The sequence below is a fragment of the Haliaeetus leucocephalus genome, unplaced genomic scaffold, assembly GCF_000737465.1.
Source record: "Haliaeetus leucocephalus isolate CR32 unplaced genomic scaffold, Haliaeetus_leucocephalus-4.0 Scaffold339, whole genome shotgun sequence".
Classification (NCBI taxonomy): Eukaryota; Metazoa; Chordata; class Aves; order Accipitriformes; family Accipitridae; genus Haliaeetus; species Haliaeetus leucocephalus.
Window position 1 is genome coordinate 20,919,385 of NW_010972775.1, and position 15,580 is coordinate 20,934,964.

The 15,580-nt window shown below is 48.6% G+C and overlaps 1 protein-coding gene across 1 annotated transcript in view; it reads right to left on the reverse strand.

The window, feature by feature from the left end:
• The window catches only part of IGDCC3 (immunoglobulin superfamily, DCC subclass, member 3), a 114,102-nt gene that overhangs the window by 89,783 nt on the left and 8,739 nt on the right, over window positions 1-15,580 (reverse strand). Inside the window, exon 2 of the mRNA XM_010572313.1 lies at window positions 3,899-4,204. Coding sequence (XP_010570615.1) covers window positions 3,899-4,204 — 306 coding nt within the window. The remainder of the gene's footprint in view (window positions 1-3,898; window positions 4,205-15,580) is intronic.

A 15,580-nucleotide genomic window follows, 5' to 3' on the forward strand; every position in this document is an offset into this window, starting at 1 on the left:
GCTGTCCGCAGGGATCAATGCAGAGAAGAGACAAAACATCTGCCTTGCCCAAGCTATCAATCCTGCCCTCCTGCCGGTAGGGTAAGTGAAATGGATGGCCAGGCACAGTGAGATGGAGGAGCGGGATTTGGGGCAGGATGCAGAAGGGAAGGGGGTAAGGGAGCAGAGAAGGGCACAGGGATGTGTGCTGCTACGCTTGGCTACAAAACATTCCCTCCACAGCAAGATACAATGAGGAAAGCGTCTTTACAAGCTCAGATCATTCCAGAGCTATTCTCAGGTCCCACAGTACTTCAAATATTGGGCAGGTCCATTTCACCAAACTTCAGGAAACCTCTTTGGCTCTAAGTTGCACAATTTACTTACTTTCCCTCTTTCCTTTTTTTTTAATAGCACCAGATCAAACAGGGAAAATTGCTACTCTCAGGCTGGATGCGTGCAGAGCCTGATCCGATACCCAGTTTGATGGTGATTTCCAATTAGTGGTAACTGCTTATTATTGAGTGATATAATCAATGGGTCTTACTGCACCGGCCGGGCTGTGATTTATGATGATGTGGAAGCAGCTCCATCAAATTACAGCATCGGCAAAAAGGGCTGGAAATGCCATACGACAACACAATCAGTAAGGCCAAGTTAAGCAAAGGGTGGTGATGAGAAGGAAGGCAGCTGTGTTTTGGGGAGCTCACCTTCCAAAGGAGTGGACTCTAGCCATTACTATTGCTCAGAGGATATCTCCATCCACAGACAGCAAAGGCGTGCATCGGCTTCTGGCACGCACAAAGGAAATACAGCTCCTCAAAGAGACCCAGGAAGACACAGCCAAGCAGTGCCTCCAGAGAACACTCTGCCTACAAAACTGATTTTAATTAAGACAGCTTGGAGTCATGCAAAATTATGAAGCTGTCATTAGGAAAAAGAAAATATCTGTATTCAATAACCTGATTAGATTATAGAAACATGCTGCACTGCACAAGCTTTTAAACTAACACACCAGGGTTTGAACAGACGCAGAAACAGCAACAGAAAAAATTCCAACCAGCGTGTTAGGCAGAGGGTGGAAATGACGAGCGCCTCTGCTCAACTCAGTTACACATAGGCTTCTTGCACACTTGTACTTGTTGTCAAAAGAAAGTTACACTACAAAAATATTATCAATGTGTTTAACACCTGACCTGCCAATCCACAAACTAGCCAAGGTCCTCTTCCCTCCACAGAGTATCTTCGGTTAATAACGATGACATACAGAAATTCCCCTGAATTTCAGTTAAATAAATTTAATGAGTCAATTTTTAGGAGGAAGGCTTTAAGAAGTGCCTGCTCCATGGGGAAACTGCATGCACCTCAAGCCCATTGGGGCCACAAGCACAGAGGCTGACACCAGCATATTCTTCCAGTTAAATTCTACTCAATGCCAAGTGTTGAAGTAAATTTGAAACATAAAAATATGATATCCAGCCCACATTTCCTGAATGCAAATATGTACATTCCTCCGAGCCAAGAAGATTATATTCCAAGCAATAATACAAAGCCAGGGTCTGTAACGGTGATATGAGACTAACAGCCTGCCTTTGAAGACAGCGAAAAGTGCAGCAGAGCTCTCGAGGGGCTCCGGTCTGTCAGATCCCTTTTATTCCTCAGTAGCACGGCCTTGATCAACTTTCAAGATTTTTGTTTGTGAAAGGTTTTTACTTCTACTTTGCTTTTGTGTTCAGATGTCAAGCTCAGAGTGAAGAAGAGATCAGCATTGGGATGAGGTTTTACCCAACGGCAGTATTTACTCTGCTTTGCAAAATTCTGCTTAGCGCTCGGGTTTTTTTTTCCTTCCAGGCAGCCAGCACCCATTTCTTCCATGCAATGGTCCCATCATCTGTAAAATGGGGATAATTACCCTTCTCCTTTGTTTGACTTGCTTATCAGGACTTGGGGCAAGGAAAATCGCTGCTACTTGTGTGTAACCACCAGGACACATGGGGGCTCAAAGGTACAACTGTGATTCATTCTTAGGAGATTTCATCTACGTTTAAACCTTTAAACCGAGTCCCCTGTGGTTCAGACACAGCAGGGGACCTCGCCCTGAGCAGCAGGTTACATTTGCTCACAACATCCCGTTTATTCCCATTATCCACAGGCACCTGTGGCATCGAGGCCAGGTGCCCGCTGTTTTGTGCTGGCTTCGCCCAGACCTCTTCTCAGGGCTGGCAAGAAACCAAGCCTGAAGCCAGAAAGGAGTCCAGAACATTTTCAACACGATCCCTTTTTCATTTTGATTCACACGAAACTATGGCTACAAAAGGAAATGCTATTCAGGGACACACAGCACATCACATACATATTGATGCAGGAGCCAAGATAACAGTGTTTATTGACAATCCACTATCCCAAAGGTAATTCCTCCGGCTCTCATGTCTCCTGTTTACAGGTCCGAGAAGTCTGACATTGTGCTTGTGCGTCAGCCAGCTCCTAGCTCATAAATGCCAGAGCTGTTCACCAAAAGTGCTCCAAGGTTTAGCACCACAAGACTGACAAGTTTGAGATCCAGCTGCTAATCTGGCACAGACCCAAAGCCCTTGGCTCCTGGACAATGTCACTTCTTACACTACTGAAAAGCTAGGTTGCAGATGGCCACTTCATGCACTCAGGAATTGTTATACACAAGGGCTGGAGTGTTCCCTTGGTGGGCTGCCAGCCGGCCCCTGCGCCGCAGGGAGCGGGTGGCAATGCTCCAAAAGGCCCCCCAGTTTGGAGACTGCAGCCAGGGGACCTCAGGCCAGACTTTGCCATAGACTTTTCCTGCTTTGCACCAAAAAAATCACAGTGTAATATGCAAACACAACAGAATCGGGTAGTAAGTGGCTTGCACAGAAAGGAGAGCAGTAGCCATCTCCCAAACAAGTCGAAGAACCCTTCAGTAGAACTTAACAAACCAGCATTCAGCCAGGTCTCGGGGCCATACTAGGCACCTGTCCTCACGCCCATAGATAAAGTACACCCAACAGCGACTTCTGGTTGAATGCAAAAAGGATTAGTGGCTGCACCCCCAGAGCCCACAAACAGTCTGTGGGCAAAGCTGGCCACCAACACAACAGGGACAGAAACCACCACGACACCTCAGCTCTGCCATCAGTCCTGGGACAAACATAAACCAGCAACCAGAGCTGGCAAGGGGGAACTCAGCAGCCTGCATGGCAGGAGACCCAACAGGACCAACCGTTCTGGCCATGGCAATGCAACTGGCTAAGCCGGGTACTGCGTAGGGCTGGAGTCACAGCCTGCTCTGTAATTCTTCCTCCCCCACCTTTAAATTTCATTCCCGCACTGACATTTTCATATCTCTCCTCCTCCGGGCTCCCCCACCAGACAATCTGTCTGGTGTTGTTAGCCTTGCCCCCAAAGGCACTGCCATGCTGGGTAGTAAATAAGACCTTGCTGCCTCCACGCTGCCTGCCTTAAATAACAAAATGAAAGCAACCATGACCTTCAGAAGGTCTTTGCCTATGGTTTGGGAAGTGCTGCCTGCCAAGGAGAGCCCAGCCAAGCTGCACAGCAAAGGGACTTCCAAACCCACCACAGGAGATATATAAACTACAGACTACTTCACCACATGACTTTAATGTAACTTATCCCTCCAAGACAGGGAATTTACTGCTAGAAGGTGGCTTTTAGTTTTCTCCCTGAGAAAAGTGATTAGCTCTCCTTTCACACCTGGACAGCTGCACAGATTAGATGCCAGCCAGATCCCCACAGCAGCTCCAGGTTCTTTTTTCTCTTCCCCCTCTTTAATCCTCCCTCCCTGAACACCCAGCACCCACCACACTGCCCTCCTGCTTCCTGGCAAAGCCAGTGCCCCTTGTGGCATTGCCCCATGAGGCGCAGGTGGGACGATGCCCGTACTTACTCGCTGCCTGAATCTTCGCCTTCCGGCTCACCACCAGCCCGTAGTGGTTTTGCGCCATGCAATCATACTCGCCTTCATCCGAGGACCCATCTCCCCGGACCCTCTGGAAGCGGGAGACATAGAGTGACCCGTTGGCCAACATAAAGGCATTCTCGCTGTCCACGATCATGACGCCATTTTTCCGCCATGTGATGGTGATCGGCTGGATGCCCTCCACCTGGCAGTAGAGGATCAAGGGTTGCTCCTGCACAGCTATGTCATCGCTAGGCTCCACAACGAATGCCAGTTCGGAGGAATGGCCAAAATCTAAAATGAAGAGAGAAGGACAGAGTCAGCAGCGTGTCTACAAGAAGCAACAAGACTCAACTGCTACAGCAGCTAACAGGATGATGAAAACATTTGGGATGGAGTGGGCTATGATAGGACTACAGGGTGCAAGTGTTTCAGAGAAACATGAAACCCTTGGGCATGCTTTGGTTCCCAAGGCTTTGCTATCAAAATCTCAGGATGCAGTTTCCAAAGGCACAAACACGGGTACAGACCTTCCAGGCTCCCATTGGAGACTCCAGCCATTCCCACCCCAGGAGCAGAAGTTTACACCAGTTCAAGAAATCCGCTCCTCTCCCCATGTAACCAGGCAAAGAGGGGGCTGCACCATGCCCCAGTCCCCTTTGCAGCACAGCCGGCGGGGGTGAAGAGGGAGATTGTCAGCTCCCAATTCAGACCATATTGCCACCAGCATCTTCATGACGCTTCTCCCGCTTGGCAGACCAGGAGGCTGTTTGCCTCTCACACATAACACCAAGCCTTTCTGTCTCTTTAGTGTCTCTCTCATGCTGTAACAGGCAAAGGATGGTGCTATTCAGCCCTTAATGAAGAGGAAGTTAAGCACCAAAATACAAATGCACAATGTTCTGGCTCAGTGACACAAAAGGTTTCTTGCAAAGCAATTACGCTAAATGATGTCCATGAGAGATAAGTTATTGCAGAATTTGTACCAACAATAGGCAGACCCTCGCTTTCCGTCATACAGATACATCCTAATTTACTTCTTTTGCCAACAGAAAGCTTAAACACTATGTCTTTGGCATGTTATGCTTCACTTGGCCCAGCACACCTTTTGAGGGTATAATTTGCCATACAGTCATGATTAGATGCTACAGAAGATGACAGAAATAGAGCTATTGTTTAAAGATTAGCCCAAAATACAGCTGACATGGAAGACAAAAAGCAACCAGGAAACAGGAGTCCTATAAATATTTGAAGGGTGTAAATGCAGGGATGGAGGCGCATATTTTTTTATTTTAAAGAAGAGCAATGGAGAAGAAATTCAAGCAGAGTAAGAAAACTACAATTTCATCTGAAAAGCCTTTCTAATAGTTTTCTTGTGCAATACCCCCTCAATGGGTGGAGGTTTCCAGCTACTCAAACCTACGATACAGCTTCTCCCCTCTTTCATGGGCTCAGGGGGACCGACTCCACAGCTGCTTGCAGAGTTGAGACACACACAGGCAATTTCTCTTGGCAAAAACCAACCACAGCACAATCTTTGTAACGTCTGTCCCTAATATAGACCCCACTAAGGACAGGGTCCCACCGCAGTAGACTCAAAAACAGTGGAGGGCAGATCGTTAATTTGTGGTAAAAATAAAAGAGATGAGAAGAGGCAGTTATCCTAAAGAAAAAGAAGAAAAAAAAAGTCTGTCTTTTCTGCTCTGAAAACCCAGAGAGATTTTTTTTCTTTCTTTCTGTAAATCCCCATTGCTTTCTACGGCAACTTAAATTGGATTACGGGGGATAAACATTGAGTGCAACCTGAGCCGAGGCAGATGGACGGAGCAGACAAAGAAGGCAGGGGTAGTGCATGGCAGGTCAAAGGTACTGCTGTCAAGGTATGAATGTGTGTGCAGGGAATGGACAAACTCTGCTTAGTGACAGACACCTAAAACACACACTTTATTAACCCATTAAGTCTTAAAATGTCAGGCTAGCTCCAGCCATCTCAGTGATCTATCGCTCACTGTGACTTCTTTTTTATGAGATAGCCCTGGGGTCCTCTCAGCAAGTTAGACTACAGCCAGCACAAACCCATCAATTACTTTTTTTTGCGAAAATTAAGGAATTAGATGAATGCTCTGCATTTTTCTGTAAAGTGGCCAGATTCTCAACAGCACCTACCATGCTGGGGCCCCATTCCCTGCATGGGCACTCCGGGGAGTTAGGTAGGATAAGGACCCTCATGTCCTGACACTGAACCAAGGGGGACTTCTGACTCCAGAAAGATTGAACAAGACTTCAGGATTTAGCCTAACAGGCAATCAGAAAAAATCCCTAATGAAATAAATGTCCCATCTTCCCTCAGATCCCCTGTACTCTTAGATAAAACAGCTTATTATTATATGTACAATAAAAGAAAGAATCAACATAATTACATGCCCTTCCCACAATAGCTGTCATTATAATAACCATCATTAAGGCCTGTGATTGGAGATAATGATGTTTACCTCCATAAACATTCGGTCTGCGTCCTAACTCCAGGCTGCTCAAGCAGCAGAAGTGATGACACTTATAATTAGGACTGGTGCCCTCAGACACACGCCGGGGTGAGGACGGACACTGGCTGGTCCTGGGGTCTCCTCAGTCTGCAGTCAAGAGCAGGACTGTGCCTCAAGGTGTGACACTGTGCAGTGGACAGTGTGCAACTGGTTTGTAACCTACAAATACCCCGCAGTGTCCAGAAAAAAACAAATTCCTCCTCAATGGATGCTTTTATCATGGGATGCTTTTCCAACGTTGAAGAAATCCCACTGACACTTTCATGGGGCTTCAGGGCCAGGTGACCAACTAACTGGATGCATGGGGAGAAGCAAGCCCACCCCATCTGAGTATTTGGGAGAAGACAAGTTATATCTTTCAACTTGACATGGGCTTTCAGTGCAAACTCAGCCAAAAGTCTCTCTTCTCCCAAGATACGTAGATGCTGAAAGATGCAGGGAGGCATCTCCTGCTCTTCAAAAGTCCCTATGCCTTTCCCTGGCACCATGGACACATTAGACATCCTAAAGCTGCCTATCTGCATCGTTAAAGAGACAAATCTGAAATTGCCTTAAAAAAAATGAGCTTTGGTCCTCAAGAGCCTCAGTATCCCACTCTGCAAAAACCACAGACTTGTGTCTTTCATGGGGTAAATGTCTGAGTCTCGCAAACAGGTTAAGTCATCGGTGGCACGGTCGGAAAGAAGCAAGCTGGCAAGCTGACCTGTTTCTGCACCACCATGGCACTGCAGCACAGCAGGTCCCTGGCATGCAGAAAGCTCTGAGGAAGCAGCCACAGGCTCTTCTCCAGCCAAAGGTCACCTTGAAGCCAGTCCCATTCCCTATGGCCCTCAGCTTCATGGCTTAATTTGGGGGCACAGAGTGGGCTTGTTGAGAAGGATACCCCTCTCAATACCATGCTTCTACAGGCCATCATGTTCCTGCAGGTTTTCTCAAAAAAGAACAAGGCCCTGGGATGCTGCACACCATCAGGAACAGATATGAGAAACTGGCCCACAAACAGCCCAACCTAAGCCTGTCATGGTTTAACCCCAGCTGGCAACTAAGCACCACCCAGCCGCTCACTCACCCCCGCCCCAGCCAGTGAGATGGGAGAGAGAATCAAAAAAAAGTAAAACTCATGGGTTGAGATAAAGGCAGTTCAATAGGACAGAAAGGAAGAAAATAATATTACAATAATAATAAAAGAATTGGAATATACAAACCAAGTGATGCACAATACAATTGCTCACCACTTGCTAACTGATGCCCTGTTAGTTCCTGAGCAGCGAACCCCCCCAGCCCCACTCTGCCCCATTTATATACTGGGCATGATGTCCCATGGTATGGAATATTCCTCTGGCCAGTTTGGGTCAGCTGCCCTAGCTGTGTCCCCTCCCAACTTCTTGTGCCCCTCCAGCCTTCTTGCTGGCTGGGCGTGAGAAGCTGAAAAATCCTTGACTTAGTCTAAACACTACTTAGCAACAGCTAAAAACATCAGTGTGTTATCAACATTATTCCCATACTAAATCCAAAACATAACACTGTACCAGCTACTAGAAAGAAAATTAACTCTATCCCAGCCAAAACCAAAGATCCACATGGCCAACGCACAGCTGCTCTAGAGAGAACTGGGTGCAAGGCATGGTAGAAACTGGGCACCTTACATCTTCTTCATCCCTTTCTAACTACCTCCCTTCATCCATTTCGCTGTAACCACAGGATTATTCATATTAAAAATGGTTCTCAAGGACCCAGCTTCAAACAGGGACATTGTGATTTGGCCTTCCAAGATTGGCACTGTGGGGCTCCAGATCTTGAAGGCAGACTCTGAACACAGAGCCCTGCCTCCCTTGGATGCTCAGGATGAGAAACAAAGGGACAGGGACACTCACAGAGGAATCTCTGTGGTGGGACAGGAAGGCTCCTGGTGTTTGCTCTAGAGGTCAGCTCAGACAGGCAAGAGGGAGAGCACGTACAAAGCAAGGAGTTAACAGGGAAGAGGGGAAACCAACTCCATTAGCATAAATAACTGATTGTAGTTAGCAGTGAGGCACAGAAACGGTGCTGCAAAGTTGGAAATAAATGACACTCCAAAGACACATGGAAACAGTAAAAGTGCAATTAAATGAGAGACAGAGAGGAAATCGCCAAGGCCGTGCACATTCACTCGGGGAGCCTGAAAGCTCCATTCCTCTCCAATGGCTGGCTGCATATCCAAACTGAGCTCATCCCACACAACATCCCGGGTACCTCCCGGTACTGACTGCACGGCAGTGTGGCTCACAGCCACTCTCTGCTTGATGCAGAAACTGTAAAACTCTGCTCACAGCAGCTTGAGTTTTGAGTTAGAGGCAGGGGTTTATGCAGGCAGCTGAACAGACCGCTTGTCTCAACACCGGCAGGCTGCGCCAGGGAACACGCGAGGGAAAATTGCTTTGCTTTCTGCAAAAGGATGGAGGGAGGAAGCATTATTAGCTCTGACATAAAGGCCACAAGAAAATTATTGGAATCCTCATTCTACAAGTCTCCTTTTGAGAAACATTTACCATCTCCCTGAGCAATACAATATGTGACTATATGTGCAAATATTTAACAAAAACTACTTCCCCTATTGATCAAGCAGACAGGCATACTCAGAGAAACCAATTAGCACTTGTGCTTTTGAACCAAGAGATTTATTTAGTGCTGAGAGAAAGAACTTCAAATTAATGGGAAGCTTAAAAGACACTTTGAAGTACATTTAAAAAAAAATAAGTTTAATTATTTTTTACTTGACACTGTGATTCATGTTCAAAGCTTTGAAAGAACTTGCTCATACCCTAGCATTGTCCTTTTCCATTTGGGAAACACGATTTTGGCTTTCCCTCCTGTGCTTCTGAAAAATACAGCAGCTAATCTCACTGCTCTAATTAGCGGTGACATCCATCGCAAAGAACCTCAGTCACATCACAGCTCATCCTCCTGGACCCTGTCCAGACCCACAGCCAGCAGGTCCATCCCTGCCCTGGGAGCACACGGTCCCGACAGATGAAGCCCATATTATTACTCCCGTTCTAGACAGGGAACATTAATCACAGTGAGATGAAATGACCTGCCAAGGGCCCGGTCTGAGCTCATGGCAAGGCGAGATATTGCAGGAGCAGTCAGGTCCACCCTGCTCTTCCTGGCACAGCATCATCAGGAGCACCAGTGGGGAGACCGAGGCAGCTCCAGTTCCTCTCTCTCATCACACCAACACAACATCCACCTGCAAACTGCCCCTCATGAGCAGAAATTTGCCCTCTCCCGATTTACTGTGTTTGTTCCCAGCATAACACAGCATAAATCAGCAGCGACCCACCAGTGAGTCTTACCACCACCAAAGATAGCCACTCCAGTCTTCCTTCAATAAAGCCAAAAGAAGATGCCTCTGGAGTCCCACAAGCCCAGGACCAGAGGTTTTTATAGTGGGATGCAGGTGAGTATTAGGACCAAAAACCTGGGTGCAGGTTGGGACAGGCCTACAAAAAATGGCTCCTGTTTTTTCAGTGGTGGGGTTTTTTTTAAATCCTTCTGCAAATGGGAGGATATGGAAGGAAGAGGTATCTGGACATGAAAGATGTTCTCCAGCAGATTAGAACAGGTTTCAGGCTGATGAAATTGGCAGCCTAAAAATCCAGCTGGTGCCCCTTTAAATCTCCTTGAGGCTGACCCAGATCCTAAGGAGAAAAGCACTACACTGCAGTAAAGTGCAAATTGGCTCTTTAGGGCATCCAGAAAAATTTACATTTAAAGAAGAGGTGAATAGGCTGTAACAGGCCCAACATCTTGCTGGCAGTAAAGTTTACTAGCTCAGAATTTTTTATTCCCTTTCCTTTTGGACGGGAGGTTATATAAAGCGATTTTTCCATCAGGGCGCATAAACCACATCCACTCATTAAGCGATTGCAGGAGGTCTCTGTCGAGGATAACACAACCTCTTAGCCACCTGATGCGGAGCCCAGAGACATGCCCAGCATCACTGCCCTCAGCAGGGAGACAGATTTTGGCTGAGAAAGGCAAACACAGCCCAAAGAGCCAGAGAAGTGGCCCCAAATAATTTTCAGATGTTCAAGACCAGACTGGGCAAATCCCAGGAGGTCGCTTGTTAAACACGGCATGGAAGCTGGAAGCATTCACAGCACAAAGACCCTTTCCAGGATGAGCTCCAAGTCCTCGTGGTCTCCCCCATCTCTGAAGAAAGCAGAGTGAAACCTGTTGGTATAGCTGGAAAGGGCAAAGATCTTTTTTGAGTTAATTGCCCACAGTAGCTCCATCCACAGTGAGGCATCCAGAGAGCATGGCAGCAAGCCGAGTGAAGGATGTGTTGTTATTTGCATTCCCCACGTGTTTTGCAGCCCTGACCAGATCACAGTCTCACCGCAGAGGGCATCAGTGATACAAATATGGAGCAGGAAACAACTGCGCACGAGAAGATGGCAAAGGCAGCAGCCAAGATGGGAAACGCTGTGCCCAGAGCTGGGGTCCCTCCAGGCTTCAGCCCCCAAGGCTGCTCTAACGTGGAACGGGGGAAGAGTTGGTTTCAGCCCCTGACTCTACAAGAAAGCAGCAGGGAGGTGGCTGTCCCCATGGCCGGTCCCTTGCACAGACCCGGCAGGGAATGGACAGGCCACGCGGTGGGTGACGGTGCCCATGGATCAGAGACATGGTGTCTGGGAGGAGCGCGATGGCTCGAGGCTGCCGAGAGCACTGCAAGCACCCTGGCATCATGGTGCCAAAACCCACCAGCAAGTGCAGCCCTGTCACCCAGCCCTTGAAATTCAGATTGAGTACTGGCAGGCAGGACTGGATGGTGTGCAAGGAAAGGAAAGGAAAGGTCCTTCTGGAGGAAGAGAAGTTTCTGTGCACATGAAAACCTTTGAAACTCTTAACTGCATCCAGGGGATTCAGAGCAAACACAGCACTCTCCTCCCTGCTCTCCCCTCTGCCTTATCACCTCCCACCCTGAAATTCAGGATGGAGGAAAGCATCACCTCACTCATCTCAAGGAACCAAGCACCGCACCGATCCCTGCTCGTCCAAAACCAGAACTGTTTTAACGAAATACTAGCTCTCCTCTTCCTTTTCACGTGCTCTCAGGTTTCAGCAGCAAAGATCCTTTTGCAAAAGCATCTTCACAACTCAGCAGAATCGCCCACCACAACACGTATCCTCCTGACCTGCCATTAGCTTCATCAACACCATCATATGCACAAGAACAACAACAACAAAGGCAGCAAATCCTTGACTCTGTTCTGAAACTCTGGTTTTAAATTACCAACACAGGAGCGGGTCTGGGTTGTGACTGGGCTCCTCTCAAGTGGAGGGTGCGATACAACAGTGACATTTGATATAATAGCAAGGCCAGATCAGTATGCTGTGTGCTTTTCTCAGTACACTCGCTTATTTGCCTCTCTCTTCTCTTAAAGTGCAATTATTGACATGTTCGCCTCCTTAACCATCAGTTTTATATGCTTGCCAATGACTCCTGAACATGTGTAAACAATTATTTTTATTTTCTTGCAAAACCAAAATGTTGCATATTCTTTTGGATAAACGGGCTCAGGTAGATTTTCATGAGCCCTGCTACATAATTTATTAGTTTCTAAACTCTGTAAAACTAAAAGCTCCAGTAAAGTTCAAATAAGTTTGTGATTTCAAAGTAATTTTGATCAGACTATTCCTGTTCCTGCCCAACATTATTCAGTTGATTTAAATGGGAGTTCTTAATCTGCAGAGGGGGGCTCCTGCATTGTTCTGTTAGATCAAATAAAAGGACAATATCCAGGGTCAGAAGCCCGGGAGCACGAAGCAAGAAACACAGTGGGAGGAAAGGGGGCACGGAAAAAAGCATCTTCTGTCCCAGATCTGTTGCAGGCTGCGAAACGAAGCACATGGTCTGTTCGAACGCGTGCTGGATCAGCTCGCTGCTTTGGGGGGGAAAGCCAGGCGCCAGGAGCAGCTTTGCGTGAGCTCCACTGCACGCTGCTCCCCGTGTCACAGCCCTGTGATGGGGCCCCATCCTGCTCACACTGGAGCCAGTGCTGGATCCTAATGCTACAGCGAGGCTTGCAAGCCAGGTCCAGCCATCCCAGCACGGGGCAGAAATATGTTTCAAGGCAGCAGGATGGGGAGGTGCTGGAGGAGCAGCATCCCAAGGGTTTGTGAAACAAGGGGCTGGCATTTCACGGGGTCACTGCTTGGCACTTCACATGCTGTGACATGGGGTTCTCCAGAAACAAGAAAATTGGAGAAGGAAAAGTTCGGGGAGACAGAAAAGAGGGAGAGAGGCTTTCTCATTTGCACACATAAAATGAGAGCAGTTTTGCAGCTCTCCGCCAGGCAGTACTGCTCCTGAGCTGCTCCACGCTGGCCCATGCCGGGCTGATTGCACCAGGGTATGTGGGCCAAAACCAGGAATGAGCAGGAAGGAAAGGAGCAGGGAACTGGGTTGTAATCTTGGATATGGAACCCTCTGCCAGCTCCTAAGCAAGCGTGGAAGCTTGTGTTGTGCAAGGTCCAGAGCCCGACAGGTAATAAGAAGAGGCACAATTAGGCTAGCTGAGAATTTCTAACTCCCTGCGTGGGGGGTGGCAGGGCAGGTCAGGAGGGGACCAACCTGCCCTATTCCATTCTCTCTCAGCTAGCTTTTATGTACTTCCAATGGGAAGTTTAATTTCGGCACCATGATGGCCCCAGCACACGTTTGAGTGCCATCAGCATGGGTGGCTGCATGCTCACACCCCTGTGTGAGCTTCGTGACCAGCACCGGTCCCAAACACGGTGCACACGTATATGGTTGTGAGACGACCACCCCATTTCATGGGCCGCCTGCCACATCCACCACGCAGGAAAACCATGTCCTGAGAGTCTCCTGTTGAAATCACCGAGAGAGATGAAGCCCAAACGTGGGCTTGAATTTCATATAGTGTCTCTGAGTGTTACTGGGGAAAAATGATACCAGAGACCCTCTATGTATATTAAGAGAAAAGATGGGGTACTACACCAATTTAGGAGAAAGCAATCCTTTTTTTGCATCTAAAAAAACCCAACAAAGTCACACAGAGCAGGAATTAGTGAAAGCTTATAGCTTCAATAATTTAGAAGTTAAGCCTACTTAAATATAAATGACAATGTTTAATTCCAAGGCTGTTACTGAGCAGAGCCGGGGAGCCTCTCGTATCCTATGCCTGCCTTTGAATGCCAGGCTCAGCAATAACAGACAAAAGCTGTCCAGCACCCAGAACAAAGAGCTCCAGGAAATTAAAAAAAAAAAAAAAAAAAAAAAAAGGAAAGAAAATACTGTCTCACTGCTGAGCCCACTCCAGCACACTGACCAGCAGCTCCCAATGCCTGGTTCACAGTCGCCAGGCCAGCACTTCGGGGAGTTTGAAAATCACAGGGGTGGGAGCGGAGCATCCTGTCCCGCGCAGCGCAGGACTGCTCCCTATGCAGCATCTGTCCCCGCAGCGAGGCTTTCTGCTCCAGCGCTGATTGACACCAACACGGTGGGGTTTATTAAATTCAGCAGAGCGCAGAAACACGTTACCTTGCTGTTAACCGTGTCTAGAGCATATAAACCCACCAAAGGGGGGGAAAAACAGTCAGAACAGAAAAGCTTTTAAAGTGCAACCAAGCACTCTTTAGCAGGGCCGGCAAAACACACCCCAAAGTCAGGAGCCGCTGACCTGCCAAGTCACAGCATAAACAAACACACAGGGCAATTTAGACAGCAGCAGGCAATAAACTAGACACAAACTCAGCTTCCTAAACTTTTGCTTTCAAAAATTCACTTCTTTTCCTTTCCTCCCCCCGAAAATAAGTACTTTTCCAACTATCCTCGTTACACTGCTGCATACCCAGGAATCCCAACAGACTAACGAGACCTGCTTTGTTCTATTCTCTTTGCAGATAACTTATATTTTCTGCAAGTTACACTGGCTTCTCCTCACCGTGGCTGCTACGAACCACGTGGCGAGATTTATTATGGGCATAGCCCGCAGCCGGGTTTCCTAAACAGCGCGGCAGCTAATCTCTGATTAATCTAACACACGCTTTTCTCCCTCTGACGATGCTGGGCTGCTTGCACATTTTTTAAACAATCCCTACTTTTTTTTATCTTTAAGGCTGCTAAGTGAAGAGGGGGCAGGAGGCACAAGGGCATTTCACTGCAGAACAGCATCTTTCTCTGCTTCCTTCTCAGATTAGACCCATGCTTATGCAGCATCACCAGCAGAAGGAAAATACTGCGATTGATCAGCAAGGCGTGTGCAGAGTAGGTCCAGGGAAAAATCCCTTTGATGTTTTTGTAGTTCGGCCCTGGTCCGGTGGGTGGTGTTACCGGTTGCGGCTGTGTGAACCGAGCCAGGCATTACAGGAGAGCACAATACTTGTAGGTTTAAAGTAGCTCACCGTCATCCCTGCAACTCGGAGCCCAACATCTCTTCTCTGTAGCTAGCACCTTTGCTAACAAACACGAGTCGTTTGCTCGGGCGCTGCCTCCCGCTCGCGTTGCCGCTGATGATTTCGGCTCTGGTCCCTGAGCTCGGATGCCCAGCCATTCCACGGCCACGACAGCCACCCCATCCCTCCCCAAAGCTGACCGGGGCGGGGGGCGAGGGCCCCACAAACACCACGGTCCCCTCCCGGGAGTCCCCCCGCGCAAGTGGGGTTTCTAACTGAAAAGACAGTTTTGGGGGAACACCTGGGGCTATCGGCAGATTAAGCTGTTGGATGGGCTGATGTAGAAGTCCACAGCCGAAAGCCACGACCCCGAGGTGCCTTCCCGGAGGGACGAACCCCCCGCTCCCGCAGAGGGATGCTCGCACGGGGAGGGGCGGGGGGTGACACGAACAACAGCGGCCGCGCACCTCCAGGCTGCACAGGCGGACACACGCGTGCCGGAGCCCCCGGAGCTGTTCGGCCCCTTTCGGTCTCCACGGCGGCCCGATGCCACGGGGACGGGCTGAGCGCGGGGCTGGGAGTGACCGAGGTTGGCGTGAGGGGTCGGGACCGGTTAAGGACGAGCAAGGGGGACCGGGACCCGCCGCGGGGCTGGGAAGGGACGCGGGGCACCGGGGACGAGCGCGGCCCCGGCCACTACAGGGGGGATGAGGGGACGCGAAGC